This window comes from Mustela lutreola, chromosome 7 (assembly GCF_030435805.1).
Source record: "Mustela lutreola isolate mMusLut2 chromosome 7, mMusLut2.pri, whole genome shotgun sequence".
Lineage (NCBI taxonomy): Eukaryota > Metazoa > Chordata > Mammalia > Carnivora > Mustelidae > Mustela > Mustela lutreola.
Genome location: NC_081296.1, coordinates 91,426,250 through 91,443,961, shown reverse-complemented (window position 1 = coordinate 91,443,961; position 17,712 = coordinate 91,426,250). Strand labels below are relative to the sequence as shown.

The following is a 17,712-nucleotide window of genomic DNA, read 5'->3' as shown; positions in this document are numbered from 1 at the left end:
AGCAAACACAAACTATTTCTGACCCAAAGTACAAACATTTAAGATGCATACCTTACCAAGTAGTTGAAAATGCAAAACTTAATTTATTGGGGCTATGGCTTAATTTCTTTTTCCTGCACCAAAATTCATACTCTTGAGAACTATTTCCGATTTGCATGTTGTCTTAGAGGTATGGTGGCTAGAGTTGCAGTTAAAAAAAAATACTGATTTTTTTTCACTCAGGCTCTGCCTTGTGATCTTGATCTAGTCACAGAATTTCTAAACCTCACTTTCTTTGTCTGCAAAAAAAGATAATACCCATCTCAGAATTATTGTGAAGATTAAATGAGGTAATGAATTTGGATGTGCTTAGTAAATGAAATAGGATACATTATTTTGCGCAGCAATGAATTCTGTTATCTGTAAAGATTACAGTCAATAGTAAAACAACTGTACCCAACACCAAGGAATTGCCTAATTGGGTTTTTATGTTTGGTTGGTTGGTAGGTTAATTGATTGGATTGGATTTTTCAGGCCTGTTTCTTGAAGTTTTTTAATAGTTAGCTCATCTTGCTGAGACATTAATAGATACCACATTGGAGAAAATTTCTAAGATGAAGAGAGATATTTCAGATTAAAAGAGTAAACATGAACACTTTATTAACACAGCAAATATGAGCAATATCCATCAGCAGAACCTCTTCTAGAAGACTCAGAATAAAAACACAAAATCAGACAGCTTAAAGAAATTTTTCTTGACTTGATAGCTTGAATTTAGAACCTATATGGAAATTATTTCCCTGTACTATTTAAGGATATAATAAAGATGCTCCTAACCTTTGCTCTTCTGAGGAATATATATTCATCTTTTACAAGGATTCACAAAGTTCTGTATTAATTCTAAATGTCCAGGGAAGTGATTTCATACAAATAGATTACTCAATTTTTTTAAAAAGATTTATTTATTTATTTATTTGAAAGAAAGCCCAAGTAGGCAGAGAGAGGGAGAAGCAGGCTCCCCGCTGAGCAGAGAGCCCGACACCGGGCTCAATCCCAGGACCCTGAGATCATGACCTGAGCCGAAGGCAGAGGCTTAACCCTCTGAGCCACCCAGGTGCCCCGATTACTCGATTTTTAAATGAAACCTTATATACTAATTTAAAACTAGGTATTTTTAAGATGTTGAAATACAGACACCTTTGAATTTTAAATAATAAATACATATCTCAGAAATATATTAAATTTTAAAATGTATGATTTTGAAAAATCCAGGTAAGTTCCCATTAAGGAAAAAAATCATCTGTTCTAAAACAGATCAATAGAACTTAACAGAAATTACAACAGAAATTGAAATAGAAGTAGGCTTTGAAAACCACCAGTTACTACTTTATTCTCATAAGAGAAATAAAGGGATAAAAGAATATCTAATAAACTCACTTATATTTGGATAATTGTACTGCTGTGTTAGTTATTTTATGCCTAATAAAAGTACCCACTAAGATTCCACAGCATAAATTGTGCTATTTATGATCATTAAATACAGTTTAAATTTTATCCTGGGAACATCTTCTGTAACTATGAATCTAATGTTGTTCACTAAATGAGGACAATATTGATTGTCATATGCTGTCCAAATCGATCATGCTGGCAGCCAGAATTACAGTAATCTGTCAGTATTGATGACTGTCTTTCAAGCTTTGAAACCTCTCCTTCACTTCACTTGTTATTTCTTGCATTACTTGTACTTGAAAAGCATTTTCTTGCAACCTTGGTCTTTGTCAGCTAGGTGGGGGTTTTTTGGTTTGGTTTTTTTTTTTTTTTTTTTTTTTTTGGTCTCAAGCTCAGTTTGTTGGTTTGATCATGCAATTGGAATTGAAATGCAATGCTGGGGAGGAAGAATAGGCAGATTCTGGGTAACCAGTGGACCTGAGGGGTATTTCAGGTTGATCTTAGCCATCGTTTTTTAGTTACCTGTTGAATGTGTGTGTATGTGTTGGAATTGGGTTGTTCTGTTGTTGTTTTAATTTTGTTTGGCTTTTTTTTTTTGCAGTGGGAATAATAAATGTCATAGTATTAATTTCATGATCATAGCTATCATTATACTATACCTTAAATAAACATTTTAAAGCAATTCTTTTATGATCCTAAAGATATTTCATCTATGTACAAATGTTAAATATGATGCTATGTATGTACGGTTTCTTTTTTAACAGATTATGCAAAGAAATTTTTAGAAGTTACCAGCATATAATCTCATTGTATTAGGGTTCTCAGAGAATCAGAATCAATAGAATGTAGGTACATATATACATAAAGAGAGAGAGCTTCATTTTAAGGAATTAGCTCACACAGTTGTGGGGACTGGCAAGTCTGAAGTCTGCAGAAGTTCTTAGAGTTGATATTGTAATCTGAATCAGAAGGCATCTGAAGGTAGAATTCCTTCCTTCCATGGGGACTTTGGTCTTTTCTCTTAAGGCCTTCAACTGATTGGTTGAGGCCCACCCATATACATTATAGAGTATACTCAAAGTCTCTTGATTTTAAATGGTAATCACATCTGAAAAAAATACCTTCACAGCAATGCCAAGACTGGTGTTTAGCCAAAAACTGGATACCATGACCTAGTCAAGTTGATAAAATTAACTGTCTCACATATCCCATTTTTCTTAAATTTTTCTTTTTAAACTTTCTTACTATAAAATATAATTTGAAACAAGAGCATAAATTCTAAATGTAGTAAATGGTGAATAACTAAGTCTAACTACCTCCAGCTCAAGAAATAGAACTGTATGTTATTCTATCAAATTATTTCCTGATCACTTTTTATGATAGTAGTAAAGATTTGAGAAACATGTAGAAACAAATCATAGCCTAGCCTAGAAATGCATGTAATAAAAAATATGTGTTAATCAAATTATCAGTAAAGCTCTGATCAGCAGTAAGCTATTAGTAGTTAAGTTTTGGGAGAGTTAAAAGATTTGGGGGCTGCATGGGGTGTTAGCACCCCAGCCTCCCTGTTTTTTAAGGGGCAGCTATAGATGGTAATTTTTTCTCCAATAAACTTAAAACTTAATAGGGGAGAGAATAATATATAAATTAATAATTATAAAATATGATATAGTAGGATTAGAGATAAAATGCTGCGTGAGTTCTAAGGAAGTTATTACTTTGAGAGTAAGAAAACAAAGGAAGAATACATAGAAAATCTGGGCCTCAGAGGGTGAGATTTTAGCAGATGAAATGTAGCGTGTCTGTTACAATTCTTGTAATTTATATTTAGGGGCTTTGTATGTATGTATATAATATATATGTGATAAATAATTTATAATGAAATATTTTGAATTATTTGAAATATTATGAATTTATAATGAAATAGTTTATAATATTATAAAATTAAATGGCATCTTTAAAAAACACATTCTTTCTAGGTTTAATATTCTTTCCTACCAAACCAATATTATTTGATTTGTTCTAATCTGTTTAGATTTGACCTTTTTGTAAATGCCAGAATTGGGTTTCTGTTTAACTTTATCAGGCAAATTACCAGAAGTCAATGATCATTCTTCAATTAGTCACAGTTTGTTATCCCTGCAGTTCTGCTACTCAGATGTAAAGAACTTGTTGCAAAAGTATGAGAGCCAAAATGAAATGAAATGTAATTGATTGGCTCCACTAATGTAGTTTGCCATTCATTATGATAGAACATTATAAAACCTCTTAGGGAGGCCCATCAATATTGCTGCCATCTCGTGTTAGAAGAAAGTGAGTTTATTGAGAAACTACATAATTTTATGTATACTGTCTTTTTTTTTAAAAAAAAGGATTTTATTTATTTATTTGACAGAGAGAGAGAGATCACAGGTAGGCAGAGAGGCAGGCAGAGAGAGAGGGGGAAGCAGGCTCCCCGCTGAGCAGAGAGCCTGATGTGGGGTTCCATCCCAGGACCCTGGGAACATGACCCGAGCCAAAGACAGAGGCTTTAACCCACTGAGCCACCCAGGCACCCCTGATTCATTATATTTTTATTAGAGGGCATTACAGTTTAATGAAAATAATTTTCAAAGATCAATAGTCAATGAGGTTTCCCCCTCCACCTCTTGTGGGCAGAGGGACAGGCAGGATCTATCAAGGAGAAAAGTGAGCCAAAGACACTTGTGTCTTGAAATGCCAGATGTTGTCTTAAGAGGAGTACAATTTAATGTCCCCCACCCCAACTCCCCAAGGAGGGAGACAGCAGGGGTTACAATCCTGAAGGCTTACACCCCCTGTTGAACAGCCAGGAAGGCGGTAGCCACAGGAGAGCTGAAAGGGGCAGCTGTGGGAGTCTACATAAAACAAGAAGTTTCACTTCTTGAACCTTCGCACCACCTACATGAATGATTCCAATAGGAGCCCTCAATATCTTAAGGCCATTTGTTCTACATACTTTCCTACATACTTTCTAAGTGAAAGTATGTAGAATCTATATACTTTCTAAATGAAAGTATGTAGAACTTCATGGACAAATTGGTTATTTGTTACAAACTCCAAGATTTATAATTGTGGTCATTCATACTTCAAAAGAAGAGAATTCTTTAAATAAAATGTCTCACCAACTAAGTGATCCAGGCTTTGTGGCATTTGCAGCCTTGGTGCATTTGATATTAACCGTTGTGGTAGGACCTCTCTAAAAGCAGACATTCTTTCTTACTTAACAATGTGCTCTGTAATGGGAGCATTTCAGTCTCCTCTGTTGAAGAAATGGGCATCACTGTTGAAGGGTTTTGTGTTGTTTTAAAAGCTTGTGATTAAACATCCCCCTCCCCTGGCCTGGATTTTACTGCTAAACTTTATAGTCTATGTATGCACACAGTGTAAACAGGAATCCTGCATATGTGCAAGTCTTCTATTGTGATGCTAATATATTCTTTTATCAGTTTTATTTTTTCAGCTTTCCTTTTTTAAAAAATGGCAATATGGGATGCCTGGGTGGCTCAGTCGTTTAAGTGACTGCCTTCAGCTCAGGTCACGATCCCAGGGTTCTGAGATTAAGCCCCATATCAGGCTCTCCACTGAGCAGGGAGCCTGCTTCTCCCTCTCCCTCTTCCCGCTGCTCTGCCTACTTGTGCTCTCTAGCTCTCTGTTGAATAAATTATAAAAATCTTTTGTTAAAAAATGGCAATATATGCCTATTGATGATGTTATTGGTATTTTGAGAGATTTCCATACAATCGTTGTGGGAATATTTTATTGCATGCCTTTAAAGTTGTTAGTTTTGGTCTAGCAAATATGCCTTCATCCTTTCAAAAAGATATAAAGGCAATAAATGTAGGTCTCTGCTATGTAATAAATTTTTTTATAATAGTGAAGTTTATCCTATAGAATTGCACCAATGTCTGAAAATAGCATCTTTTAATGTTCTCTAGAGATGATCATTTTACTAATAGAAACCAATAATATCTACTTTTCCTGTATTTTAACAATGGGAACTCACAAAAATGACTTCAGTATATGAGCAACTTCCATTTCATTATATTAATTGCAGAGATATTTTCAATTTTTATCTCTTCTAAGAACACTTAATGCCCCAATGACAGATTTAAGTATTAAAAAAAGGTTATACTGAACAACATCAAAATGACTTCAAAATAAGTATTTTTAAGGTTCTCTCAGAAATAAAGGAATAAAATCTTATGAAATAAATCATTATAAAAGGGGAAAAAGTTACTATCTCAATAGAGGTTGAGTAGCATCCAGACTTGTTCATGTAAAAAAAAAGTTTGTATTTCTTTACCTCCCAAAAAAGGTTGCTAAGCAATTTGGGATCTTTCATTTACTCACCACATACTTCTTGACTACCTACTATATGGGAGGCACTGTGAAAGAAAAGCTAGCGATAGAAAAAGAGTCACTGCTTTCAAAGCGTACAGTCTGGTACAGTCTAGATGGATGGATGGGTAGGTGAATGAGTGAGTAGTTAATGAAGTGTCCTCTGATGAGGAGTCCAGCAGTAGTGATATCTACAAAGTAGGATGGTAAAAGTGATTAATTTCATTACAGTGGGAGAGGATAGTGGGGAGGAGGAAATTAGGAATGGTTTTACCAGGTAAGCACAAAGGGATAAAAGTGTAACATGGCTCAGAGATAGGAGTTTCCCAGTATTGCATGAAATAAAGCAAAGCAAAGAGTAATAGCAGATGAGGTCCAAACCAAATAATGCAGTCAAGCAGAAAAACAAAATAAAACAAACTTGGTTTTGTAATGTTACTACCGATAATACAACAGCCAGTGTCTGAGGTGACAATTCCTTTTGCTTTTATATAAATTTTATGTCTTGAATAGCAGGGTAAGGTTGAATGTATTTTCCTTTTATAGCAAAGCCTTTCTAAAATGAGTTAGTCTATAGATTATTTAAATAATTTTTATACTTAGTTATATTGTAATTTCCAGGCTAGTTAATAATAATAGCTAGCAATAAGACTAAGGAGTTCTCTGAATGTTTGATAATATTTACATCCATTTGCCATTTCAAAAAGAGCATTTGAAATTTTCCTCATCTTGAGTTTTATGATGGACTCAACATTCTTGCATAACAAGCCTTCTTTACACGTTTCCTGTAAAGTAATTTTAAGCCTTTTTGTGCTTTTACACACTATCATGCTTTTTTATGTTACTGATAAATGAGGCTTTTTTTTTTTTCATCCTATTCTGATAGCACATTGGCTTTATGGCAAAAATAGCAAAGGGAAAGAAAGCACTACCACCATCTTACCTGTTTTTTCAAATCCAGTGTGGCAGTATGGTCTGCATATGCCAGTCTTAACAGTTGGATCAGATCGTAGTGCATGCAATACAAGGAAGGTAGAGAACTCTATCAGGTGTTGAACTGTCTTTAAAAATAACAAAATGAAGTTTCTTTACTTCCATCTTCATTAAATTTTCACCTGTGGGATAGAACAGGGACTTTTTTTTTCTCTGTTAAACCTTTTTTTTTTTTTTTTTTTTTTAATATTAGTGATGAAGATGCACTGGTATGTTCACATTATCGTTCACTACACCTACTGCATAATGTACAAGTTTTATTCTAGTCTTTGTTTAAATATAAAAAGAGCAGTAGAGTTAGATGCTATTTGTGGATTTCAGAGAGCAAAGAATGAAGGATGTAAAGCTGAAATTAGTCTTTAACCTTGTTTGACATAGGAATTGCAGTGCTTTTAATCCATTCTTTTCCTTTTACTAAACATAAGGGGTTTTTCCATTGAATTTTTAATAACTCAATAATGGAATTAAAATTAAACTATGGGTCACAAATCTCCCCATTTTCTTCTAACTGCTTTTCCTCTCAAACACTAGAATACAGCCTATTTAAATCTTAACTTTTGCTTGCCAAACCACTGTTACCGTCCATCTGTTCATGCCAATTGTAAAGAAGGTTTGGTTTTTAGTGAAGCTTTGCATTTCACATAAGGTATGTGAAGTGAAATTTCACAAGGGACATGATGGATCCTGATTCATAGTGATAAACCTTTGGGGCCATCAGGGTTGGCATATGGTCCAGTATGATATGAAGGCTTGGGTTCCCTGGCTTCACTTCTTTGGCGTGAAGCTGATAAAACCTGGCTCTTGAGTATTATTTCACTGGACACCAATCATGGGCAGCAGGAACTGCCCATTTAACTCTCTGTGGGAAGGAAGCCCAGAGAGCATTCACAATGGTACCATTGTCGAGTTGCAAACTGCTCTGAACAGCTTGACAGCACTAGGGAGGAGGGGAAGGGGTTGCTTTACTAATTGCTATTCAGAAAAGAGAAGGAGCAAAAATAGCTGTTGTAGAACTGATGTTTCTACATTTACTTACTCTTGATAGGAGTGTTGACTTTTATTTAGCACATACCTACTATAAAAAGAAAGCAAATAAATATATTTAAGCAACCACCTGTAGTAATTCCTTGTTAACATGGCATTATCCATTTTAAAACCACCAGATTATAACAGAGCAAAAGTCAGTTTTGATATGATAGATGAAAATGGATTTAAACTAGCACAGTCCATATATCAGATAAAGTTAAACACAAATTTGGCTTAATTTCCTTTATACTGTGGATTTTTTTTAGAATTTCCAAATATCTGAATACCTACAAGCTACATTAATATAGAAATGTAAATTAATCTTATGCATAACAATTGCAAGTGCTAAAATAATCCACTGTAAATAAACTAGTCCTCAAATCTTAGGGTTAAATACCAGATTTATCATTTAAATGAATAGCTGATAACTATTTCAGTCATTTCTGGTTCGTTCTCTCTATCTCCTTGAAGTCTGTTTCAGGTATATTTAAAAATAAGAGGGATGTTTCCCTTTTTATGAAGCATTGTATGCCCTGGTATTTGTATAAACACTACTGCTGGCCTTTCCTTTTTTTCTGGTTGGTCTAACCAAGTATTTGGTGGTTCTGATGCAAAGAAACAATGATCTACTTCAGCTTACTTCAGCCTCCAGGATCCTGACCCTATAGCATATTTCCATAGATGATGATTTCAGCTGAACCTAAGTTGACTAAATTATATTGCAGTATTATTATTTCTGCAACATGTCCGTTAATTTATAAATTTTTTTAAATGGGATAGTCTTGCTAAGTTGGTGAAAAATCAAATGCATGTTTGTGAAATAGTAACAGTCTGTAAAATTTACTAGTCGTCCATCTCCTCATGTCCCCTTAAACGCTGTTAGTAAATGGGCACCAGTGCAGTATTTCAAAAACAGTAATTCATTGAATGCCCATTCTTCCTTTTACTGCAGAATAGATTATATTTAAGTCAAGATTAATGGGTAGATTTTGATGTTAAAGTCCAGTCTCTAAGCCCATAATTCCTTAGGGGCATATAGTGCATTAGTTTAAGCCAATATACTGTTTATCATAGATTCTATGACACAGTCTTAAATGATAGTTTGTTGTACTTTGTAACTACTTACCATGATAATAAATCACTTTTTCTGTACTCCTGATAATTAGAGCATTTAAACAAAATCTTAATTATGTTAGTACACATTTAGGTAGAGATAACACATAAGTAATTGTACACTGTAAAATTTCACTTACTTTTTTTCCCTTTTGCAATCTTCTAGCAAGAATCCAAGTTTAGTGTTTAGTTCAAACACATACATTTCCTCAATTTTAATGCACTGAAATTTTTGTTCTGAGAAGGAACAATACAAAGTGTTTTTAGTCATTCCCCAATGTTTATAAAAGTCTTAGACTAATACTTGTGATTCTCTTAACTATGAAAGTCTTGTTATTACTTAATGATAATATTTTCAAGTACATCTTACCAAGAATAAGAATCTAAAATTTTAACTTCATTAAATTTGAAATCTAAGTAACTCGGTTTTTCTTTTAGGTGTTTTACTTCATACAACTTTCATGAAAGTGGAATATACATATTTCATAATCATGTTAGTGCTTTTTAGAAACCACCAGTGATTATTGGATTATTAAATCAGGAAGGATTTTCAGAACCTTTAGGGAGGTTTAAATTTTTAATCCTATTTATTTAAGGTTAATCTTTTTAAATGTATTTACATGAACTTTGGTAGAATTGGGCTTATCAACTTTTTACTTAATGTTTTCATTTAGTAATTGACTGATTTATGAGCAATTATATATGGTCCAAATTTTATTCAACTCCAGCTTTCAATAATAGGACTATCCTCACACTGCCTTAGCACCTGTTATGGATTTTGAGTCATCTGGCAGCCCATGGGACTTAGATAAAGAAGTACCAGGTGTCCTGCCTGTCTCCTAATTGAGACGCAGTGAAAACAATATAGACTTGGCAGTATGGTTAAAAGGATGGATTAAAGCCCAGCTTTGTCTACTCTGACAAATCACAGCTTTTCCTTCATTGCATAGATAGTAGCAACTACTAAAGAATTTCATTAGTATAATGCATCATAAAAATTATACACAATAATTTGTTATAACCTGTTGCAGACTTTCAGAAGAATTTCTATTAAGGTAGTACAAGTAAACAATATTAATACCAAGATTCATTCCATTTACTTAGGGGAAATTTTTACTTTATGTGAACTACACTGTATGTGTCTTAAAGAAATTAGCTACTGTAAGAAAGAAATAGAGTATTAATTTACTAGATCTTGCTTTATAATGTACGCAAGTATAGTTTACTCTCATCTTATAAATGAGGAGTGCCTAGGCCATGGGGTACTTAGTTGTCCTGTATATTTCAAGAAAATATGACCCTTTACTACTGCTAATAGCCTGCTAATGTGATCCTTGAGATGTACTTACAAGATATATCTACATATATCCTGTATCTCCATAAAATTCTTATTTTTAAGTATTTCTCCAAAACCCTGTATAATGACATTGCTTTAGAATATTTGAGGATATTTCAAGGCGTTTTAGAAGTAAAAATCCAAATGTGCTTTATTTTCTCATTTTTAATTAGAGCATGCCAAGGATTTTTCCTGTATTGTATACGATATCTAGTATATAAACAAACACTTTTCAAAAATGGCGGTCTTCAAATTTAAGCTAACAGTCTTTGTGCTGGCCATCCCTGAGCTAACTAAAATGTCTCTATGCCTTTTCTTTTCCTACACCAAACTGAAATCATTGAGATTGGATATAGAAAGAGCACTGGACTATTAAATGACCAAGGTTCTAGTGCCAACTCTACAGATCAGCAGCTTTGTTTTTCTGAGCAAATCTCTGTCTGTATTCTCCATCCAGGCAAAGCTTATTGCTGAATAAACATTTTGCAAATTTTGCTAACTTTCCTGAAAGTAATATTGGCAGATGATTGTTGTATCCTTCCTCTAGATCATACTGTCCTAAAATAGTCTCAATAAATGATGCCCTGGGATAAACCCTCTCAAGGGAGCCTTTTTCAAAACCTGAATATTTAAATTTCTGAATATTATTTTTCAAGAGTATTGTTACATCTATTCTTATAGTGTACCAGAGCAGTTTTAGAAATCTGCCTTAAAAATAAAGAGAGAAAGAAATCTGTCTAAAATGGTTTTGAAATTACCCTTCATATGATTTTTATCTAAAGAGTTTCTCAGCATTTCTTCCCTTTCTCCTTTCTTTACAGAGGACCACTGAAATGAACAGAATTAGTTTGTTAACTAAATTTCTTGCCTCATACCATTGTAGAATTTATGAAAATTTTAAAGATTTCTTTAAATTTAAAAAATTGTCACAACCAGTGGGGCGAATATTTCAGTGCTAAATTGTAATGAGTTGTAATTACTTCCAAGATTTATAGAATTTCTGTTTTAGGCATTTAGGATTTTGGGGGGAAAGTTATTAGTTTTTTTTTTTAACATTAAACTTTATGTGTATATACATACATACATGTTTTATTCACTTTTTCCTCTTCCAAAGAAGGCAGCAAGATCAAGGGTAGGGGTGGAACCAAACTCTCACAGGAAGATTCAAACTCTGTCTCTAAATCCAGTCATAGCAAAGTCCCAACTATATTGGCCTTAAAGGGTTTTGCTTCTGGAGAGCCAAACTGGGATTAATGGAAGGAGATTTTGTGTATAACGGTCTCCTTATCAACTATCAGACCAGTTTTATTCATTCCTTCTATAACATACTAACAGTCATTGAGTACTTCTGGGTCTTGTGTTAGGTGCTGGATATGTAAAAATAAAAAGGACATGGTCTCTGCTCCTATGATATTAGTCTCCCCACTTGGAAGACAAGTACAAAGAAAAAGGCATACTTAGTGTTTAACAACTGGCTCTGAGAACAGTGTGAGGCCCTGACTTGTGGCATTTGTCGAGTTCTGTGATGTGAAAACTCCTACCACAACCGTCTTACAAACTTGGTGAATATTGTAAGTAGTGCTCTCCATATTTTAAGTCAGGAGGCAGAACTCTCCTCCCTCTTCCTACAATTACTGTTCTTGGAATCTTCCATACAGAGAAGGGAGATAAAATCCTTAAGCATTAAAACAGCAATGAAGCCACAGAAATATCTGAGTGCAGGCAAGTGCTTACTAATTTAGGAATTTCAGAATGGGTCTTAAATCTCTGAGGCCATGATATGGAGTGTAGATGTGAACACTTAATACTTTGCCTTTACTTATAAAGGAGCCAATATTTCTTTCTTGCTTAGGAAAGAAAACATTAAATCTGAACTTAAGAGGAAATTAAGCAGTGATAGGTCTCAGACATATACTTAAAATTGTAATTTTCAGAAATACTTTTGGTGAAAAATACTTCATACTCATTCTTGCTATGTACATTATACATACACACATACACTTCCATTTTTTGGAAATGTTACCAACTACAGTTGGTAGTTACAATTACATTGAGCTAAATATTTATAAAACCTATTGGGCATGCTTTGGAATTAGTGATCACAAAACTAAAGGTTTTTCCCTTTAAGTAAAAGCAGTTCACAATTACATTCGATTATTAAGAAAATGGTTGTGGAGAATGAAAGGTTGTTGCTTCTTTAAAACCAAACCTACCTTTTCTATATCCTCCTTATGCATTGGTAAAATTGAGAAGTGTACTAATTATTCTTCTGTAGTAGCTTTTCCTCCTATTGTCTTTTTCTCATGAGAAATCATTTTCTCTGTCATCAGAATAAGTCAAAAGTCTCTCTGTACATACCACAAACAAGAAATATTGTCGGAGTTCTTGCACATGAAGGCAGGTATATTCCTTAAACAGATGTTGAAAATTGCCCTCAGGGAGACAGCACCTGCTATTTACAAAGACTTGAACCAAAAGCCAGAAAAACTATGTTTAACACAGATGTAGGCGGACTTTTGGGTTACCCTATATTTATATCCTTTATCTTCAGCATCCCTATTACATAAATAGGAGCAGGTGGTGGTATCCCCATTTAACATATACTGCTGCACGGAGAACTCATGCATCTCTTTCTAGGACCAGGCTGAAATTGAACCCCAGTTTCTTGACAGCTGGTATTGACACAATGACAGAGGGCCATAAATAATTTCATATGTAAGTTTAAAATCAAGAGCAGTTACCTAAAATGAATAACAGTGTTAATGTAAATAAAGCACAGATTAAAGTGTTTATACTAGAAAAAATGTTTAATTCCCTTTATTATTTTTAGAATAGTAATATTCCTTCCCCCCTTTCCTGCTTCTGCAGAAAGTAGAAGGAAGGAGGATTAGTGGATAATTATATTGCTGTGATTGCAGCACCTGTGTGTTATTTCTTTTGATTGGCTAGTTCTGTATTAAAGATTCCTACCAGCTAAAAGTCTCCCTCATCAAGTGGTGTTTTATTAGCTAGTTTTGGCTTGGGTTGTTTTAAATTTACAACAAAAACCTTAATTCAACTTAGACTTGTACTTCAAATTTTACTTTGAATTTCTTTACCATTCCCTGTCTGTCATCTCACCCATTTGTTTTTTGTTTTTTGTTTTTTTTTCATCTCAGTGCCAATGGCAACGTGCACTCACAGTAGGAATAAAGCTTGAGCTATCCTGTTGTTGCTAGCGATCAAGTTTGTGTATGCCACTCAATTTATAGGTACTAATAACTCTTCCCTAGAGAGTTGCCTTTTAAGGAGTAAGTGTCTGATCTATTATGAGGAGATAGAGGAATTAACCACTTTGGATTATGGTTACCATTTGCAGATGCTAACAGCACTGTTTATTGTTTTAATTTTTTTTTCAGTATTCCAAAATTCATTGTTTATGCACCACACCAGTGCTCCATGTAATATGTGCCCTCCTTCATACCTACCACCAGGCTCACCCTACCCCTCTCCCCCCTCCCCTCCAAAAACCTCAGCTTGCTTCTCAGAGTCCACAGTCTCCAATTTCCCCCAACTCACTTCTCCTCCCCATCTCCCAATGTCCTCTTTGTTAATCCTTATGTCCATAAACTGATTTTATCATCGTCTCAATCGTGAAATTTCCTGTTTATGGACTCAGAACTGTGGTTTAAGTAGTTAGAGTTCCTTATATCTCTTTTCTAGAAGGGGGGAGGAATGTAAGTACTGTAGATTAGATTGGTTTGTTTCAATGTTGTTGATTTGGCTACATCAAACTTGGAAAATTATAAAGAATATTTAGCTTTTAGAAGGTGAGTTACCATAGACAACCCCCCAAAAAGGAACTTGCAGACATTAGCCTGCCTAATTTGTGAAAAGTGCTATGGTTTTTCATTTAAATTTAACCACTAATTTTTTCACTGACTCTGACACCTAGACTTGAACTTTTAAAAACCATTTTAGAGCATCATTTTACTTAAGATTTTTTTAACTAAAAAGAAAATCTGTGTTTTTATATAAAATGAATACATTGTAGCTGGGTAATTTCAGTAATATTCAGTTTATATTCTTTATATTTGAGTTTCTTCAGAGTTTTGTAATAGTGAAATAGAATTGTACTCCATATGTATTGTATGTAGATATTCATGCTTTTATTAAATTTTACTACACTGGAAATACCCTCCCAGCCTTAGAAATATTAACATTTGCTTTCCCTCTGCCTAATTTTTTTGTGTAAACTCTAAATATAATAAGATAAAGTAAAATATTTCATTTATAGGTCCTCTGAAAGTAGAGCATTTTAAAAGCAGGTAGGTGTCTCCACCCTACTTTTCATGAAGCATTTTACCCATTCAAGCAGACTTTTAAAAACAGCTTGTTTTGATAGCAGACTGTTCTCCTGTGGGCCTTCAGCCTTTGCTTCCTGGCAGCACCTTTGGTGCGAAAAGAGAGTGATCAATTGGGAGACTATCAGTGCCAGCATGCATAGAGTGATAAGTTAACACACCACTGGGAATTTCTAGGGCCCACCAAGATACTTCACTTCTAATGTGCTAACAAGCTCATTTTTCTACCTCTTGCCTCTTCAGTTATTTTTTTTCTCAGAAGAGCTTAGAAGTTGAGTGCATCAGGCATAATGAAAAGCTCTGTAGGAGGGAGAAGCAATAACCCCATTTTTCCCTTTTCAGCCAAATAGAAAATTAGTTTCTGGTAATACACAAAGGCCAGTATTTTTTGTACAAGGGGCACTGCTGTGAATCAAAGGACTCTATTAACTGCAGAAAATTCGGCAGCTGTGAATCTCCCCCAATGAAAAAAGTACTTTCCAACAAGTTCTGAGATATGTGGTATTATTTAGATTGAACCATTAGTTTCATCCTCTTCCACTTATAACCATATACCTCCTTTTTAAAGTGTGCTATATTACTTTTCTAAGATAACATTCAAAAATATCTATGTTTCTTCCATAAAATCCTTTCCACTGACCATTTTAATATAGCATTTTCTCCTGAGAAGTAGAATTCTTCAAAGTTCAGTCCCAGTGTACAGAATTGAAAATAATGGGTGCCAAGAAATTAGAATTCAGATTTCAACATTTAATGCATAAAATAAGTTGTAATTCGAGAAGAGAGTACTCAAGCTGTTTCGAGGGCAAAAGACAGCACAGTCTGAGTACCTGATGAGTATAGTCTTACCTTTAACTCTAAGCTTTTTGCCTCTTCTTAATCAATAACCTTTTGTAAATGTAACTATGGCTGTGTTAGCTCCAACTGAATTATCACCTTAAATTATCTTCCTTACAAATTTTTTTTCTTGGCGTTGGTTGTAGGATTAGTTTACAATTTCTAGAAATGAAGAGCTACAGTAATTGAATCGCAGTTTTAAAAAAAGAATAAAGAGTTTAGAGGAAAATAATGGGTTTTGAAAAATATTCAGTGACGAAAGAAAAATCAATAGGCAAATTTTTACTAGCCTCATACTTACAGAAATGTCTTCTGTAAAGCCTGTCAACATAGCACACTGATACAGCATGAAAACTTTTAAAAGTTGTAGAAGAAAGGTTAACTGATTTCTCAGTTCAGGAACTATACGACATGAAGTCAGCATGTGAGTTTTTCCTGATAATTGTATGTTGCTGCCTGCTGCTCTACATTTTGACAGCCATTTCCATAGTTGCTTTCGTGAACAACAGAAATATTCTCTCTCTTTCTCGCCCTCTCTGTGCTAACAGCACAATCAGGCCTGCTGAAACAGGAAGCCTGGAGAGGGTTGTTTCAAAGCAACAACACTTCAAGGTACTGGTTGCTTGTCAATAATATCAGAGAAGAAAATGTGGTGAAAGGGAAGTACAGTATTTTTCTGTCAGTGTCAGTGCCCTGTAGATGCTTTGTTAGACGGTATTTAGGAGTCCTGTGGACTCTTTGCAAATATTCCTGCTTGTTTCAGTGTTATAATTGACTAGATATTTTTTCCTGACATACAGATTCAACTGTGTATTTATCTTAACCACATGGAGTTATTCAAGGATTACAGCAACAGTAGTCTTCCATTCGAAATGAGAACAATTGTTGGGAAAATACAGGGATTTTAGAAAAAGAAGAAGATATGCAGGAATTTTTCACAATAAGTATAAATGAAAAATATAGAATTACAGACAGTATTTTAAGCGGCCTTCTAATATTTATTGTGTGGCTTTTCAGAGTAACCTGCAGATTGAAGCCAATTTAATAAGATAAAATGAGCCTAGGCTGACCTGATAGCAGTTGAATCCTTTCTCAAGTAAATGGTTACCTTTCTTTCTTTGAACAGTTTAGTTATATTATCATTGTTTTCTAATAAATATCTCCCTCTTAAGGTGCCATGTATAGTGGTATCACCTGAAGAGTAAACTTATGTTAAAAACAGTATTTTTTTGCTCTTTAAAAAGCCATACTTTGAAATGATATGTGAGAAGTGAATACATTTATTAAGAAGTAATAGCTTAGCAATCAGAGTAGTCCTTTTGGATAAGTTCTGTTCTTTTCCACTATAAGCTGCATTTATGTACATCCTTAACTGAAGGAAATCAGCTATGAAGAGAGAGCACGATACCTGCAAACAATTGTCCAGCACCATTTAGAACCAACAACATTTGAAGATTTTGCAGCACAGGTTTTTTCTCCAGCTCCCTACCATCACTTACCATCTGATGCCGGTAAGATGAAAAGCGAGTATTAGTTACTTGTCATTACTGGAACTTGAAATGCAATACCCTTTTTTTCTAAACTCTTAAAATAGTAGAAAACTTGCTTGAATAAAACTCCAGTCATTAAAATACGTTTTTCATTTTTTAAGAGCTGAATTTGGCCTATAAATTTAATTTATGCTTTCTTTTACCTAAATGCAGTTCCTGTAGAAGTCAACAATCTTCATTAAAGTACATGCACCACATTTTATCTGAGCTACTGGCCAGTGACTGTTGTGTTTCAGGGGATCATTACTGAAGTATCTGCAAAAGAAACACAAGTTGAGCACATACTCTTTCTCGCCTTTAGAGGATCAAATTTTATGGCCAAGAATATTGCCTTATGTCTGTAATTTTACAAATACAGTTAAACTGTCTAGATTTAGAAGTGCTTGGTACAGTAAATTATTTTTTAATATTTAAAGACTGTAAGAGGGTACTGCATTTTTACAAATAACTAATTTTGAAAAAAAATCAGTAAGAAAATAAATTGACTCATGGCCTTCCTTTTCTGTGATACTTTGCACTCCTTATGATTGTTTCATTTATTTTATTTTCCCTCTTTAGATCATTAAATATCAGTTCTGTTTATCTGAAGGTAAGACAAAGTGTCAACCAAAACACCCTTTGTTCTTTCCCCATTTCCTTTTTTAAAAACTAGCAAGCACTAAGCTTGTAATTCAGACAATAAGCAAACTTAACATTGCCCTCATTCATACTAAACATTTCAGAAATT

At 34.1% G+C, this 17,712-nt stretch overlaps 1 protein-coding gene across 7 annotated transcripts in view; it reads left to right on the top strand.

Annotated features, from left to right (window-relative positions):
• RALGAPA1 (Ral GTPase activating protein catalytic subunit alpha 1) overlaps positions 1 to 17,712 on the top strand; it is a 247,497-nt gene that overhangs the window by 220,456 nt on the left and 9,329 nt on the right. For 6 of the 7 annotated variants that reach the window (XM_059181915.1, XM_059181914.1, XM_059181918.1 and 3 more), the window contains one exon: positions 16,822 to 16,946. In XM_059181915.1, coding sequence (XP_059037898.1) covers positions 16,822 to 16,946 — 125 coding nt within the window. Of the gene's footprint in view, positions 1 to 16,821; positions 16,947 to 17,543; positions 17,575 to 17,712 lie in introns of all 7 variants that reach the window. The other variant, XM_059181916.1, reaches the window with a different exon arrangement.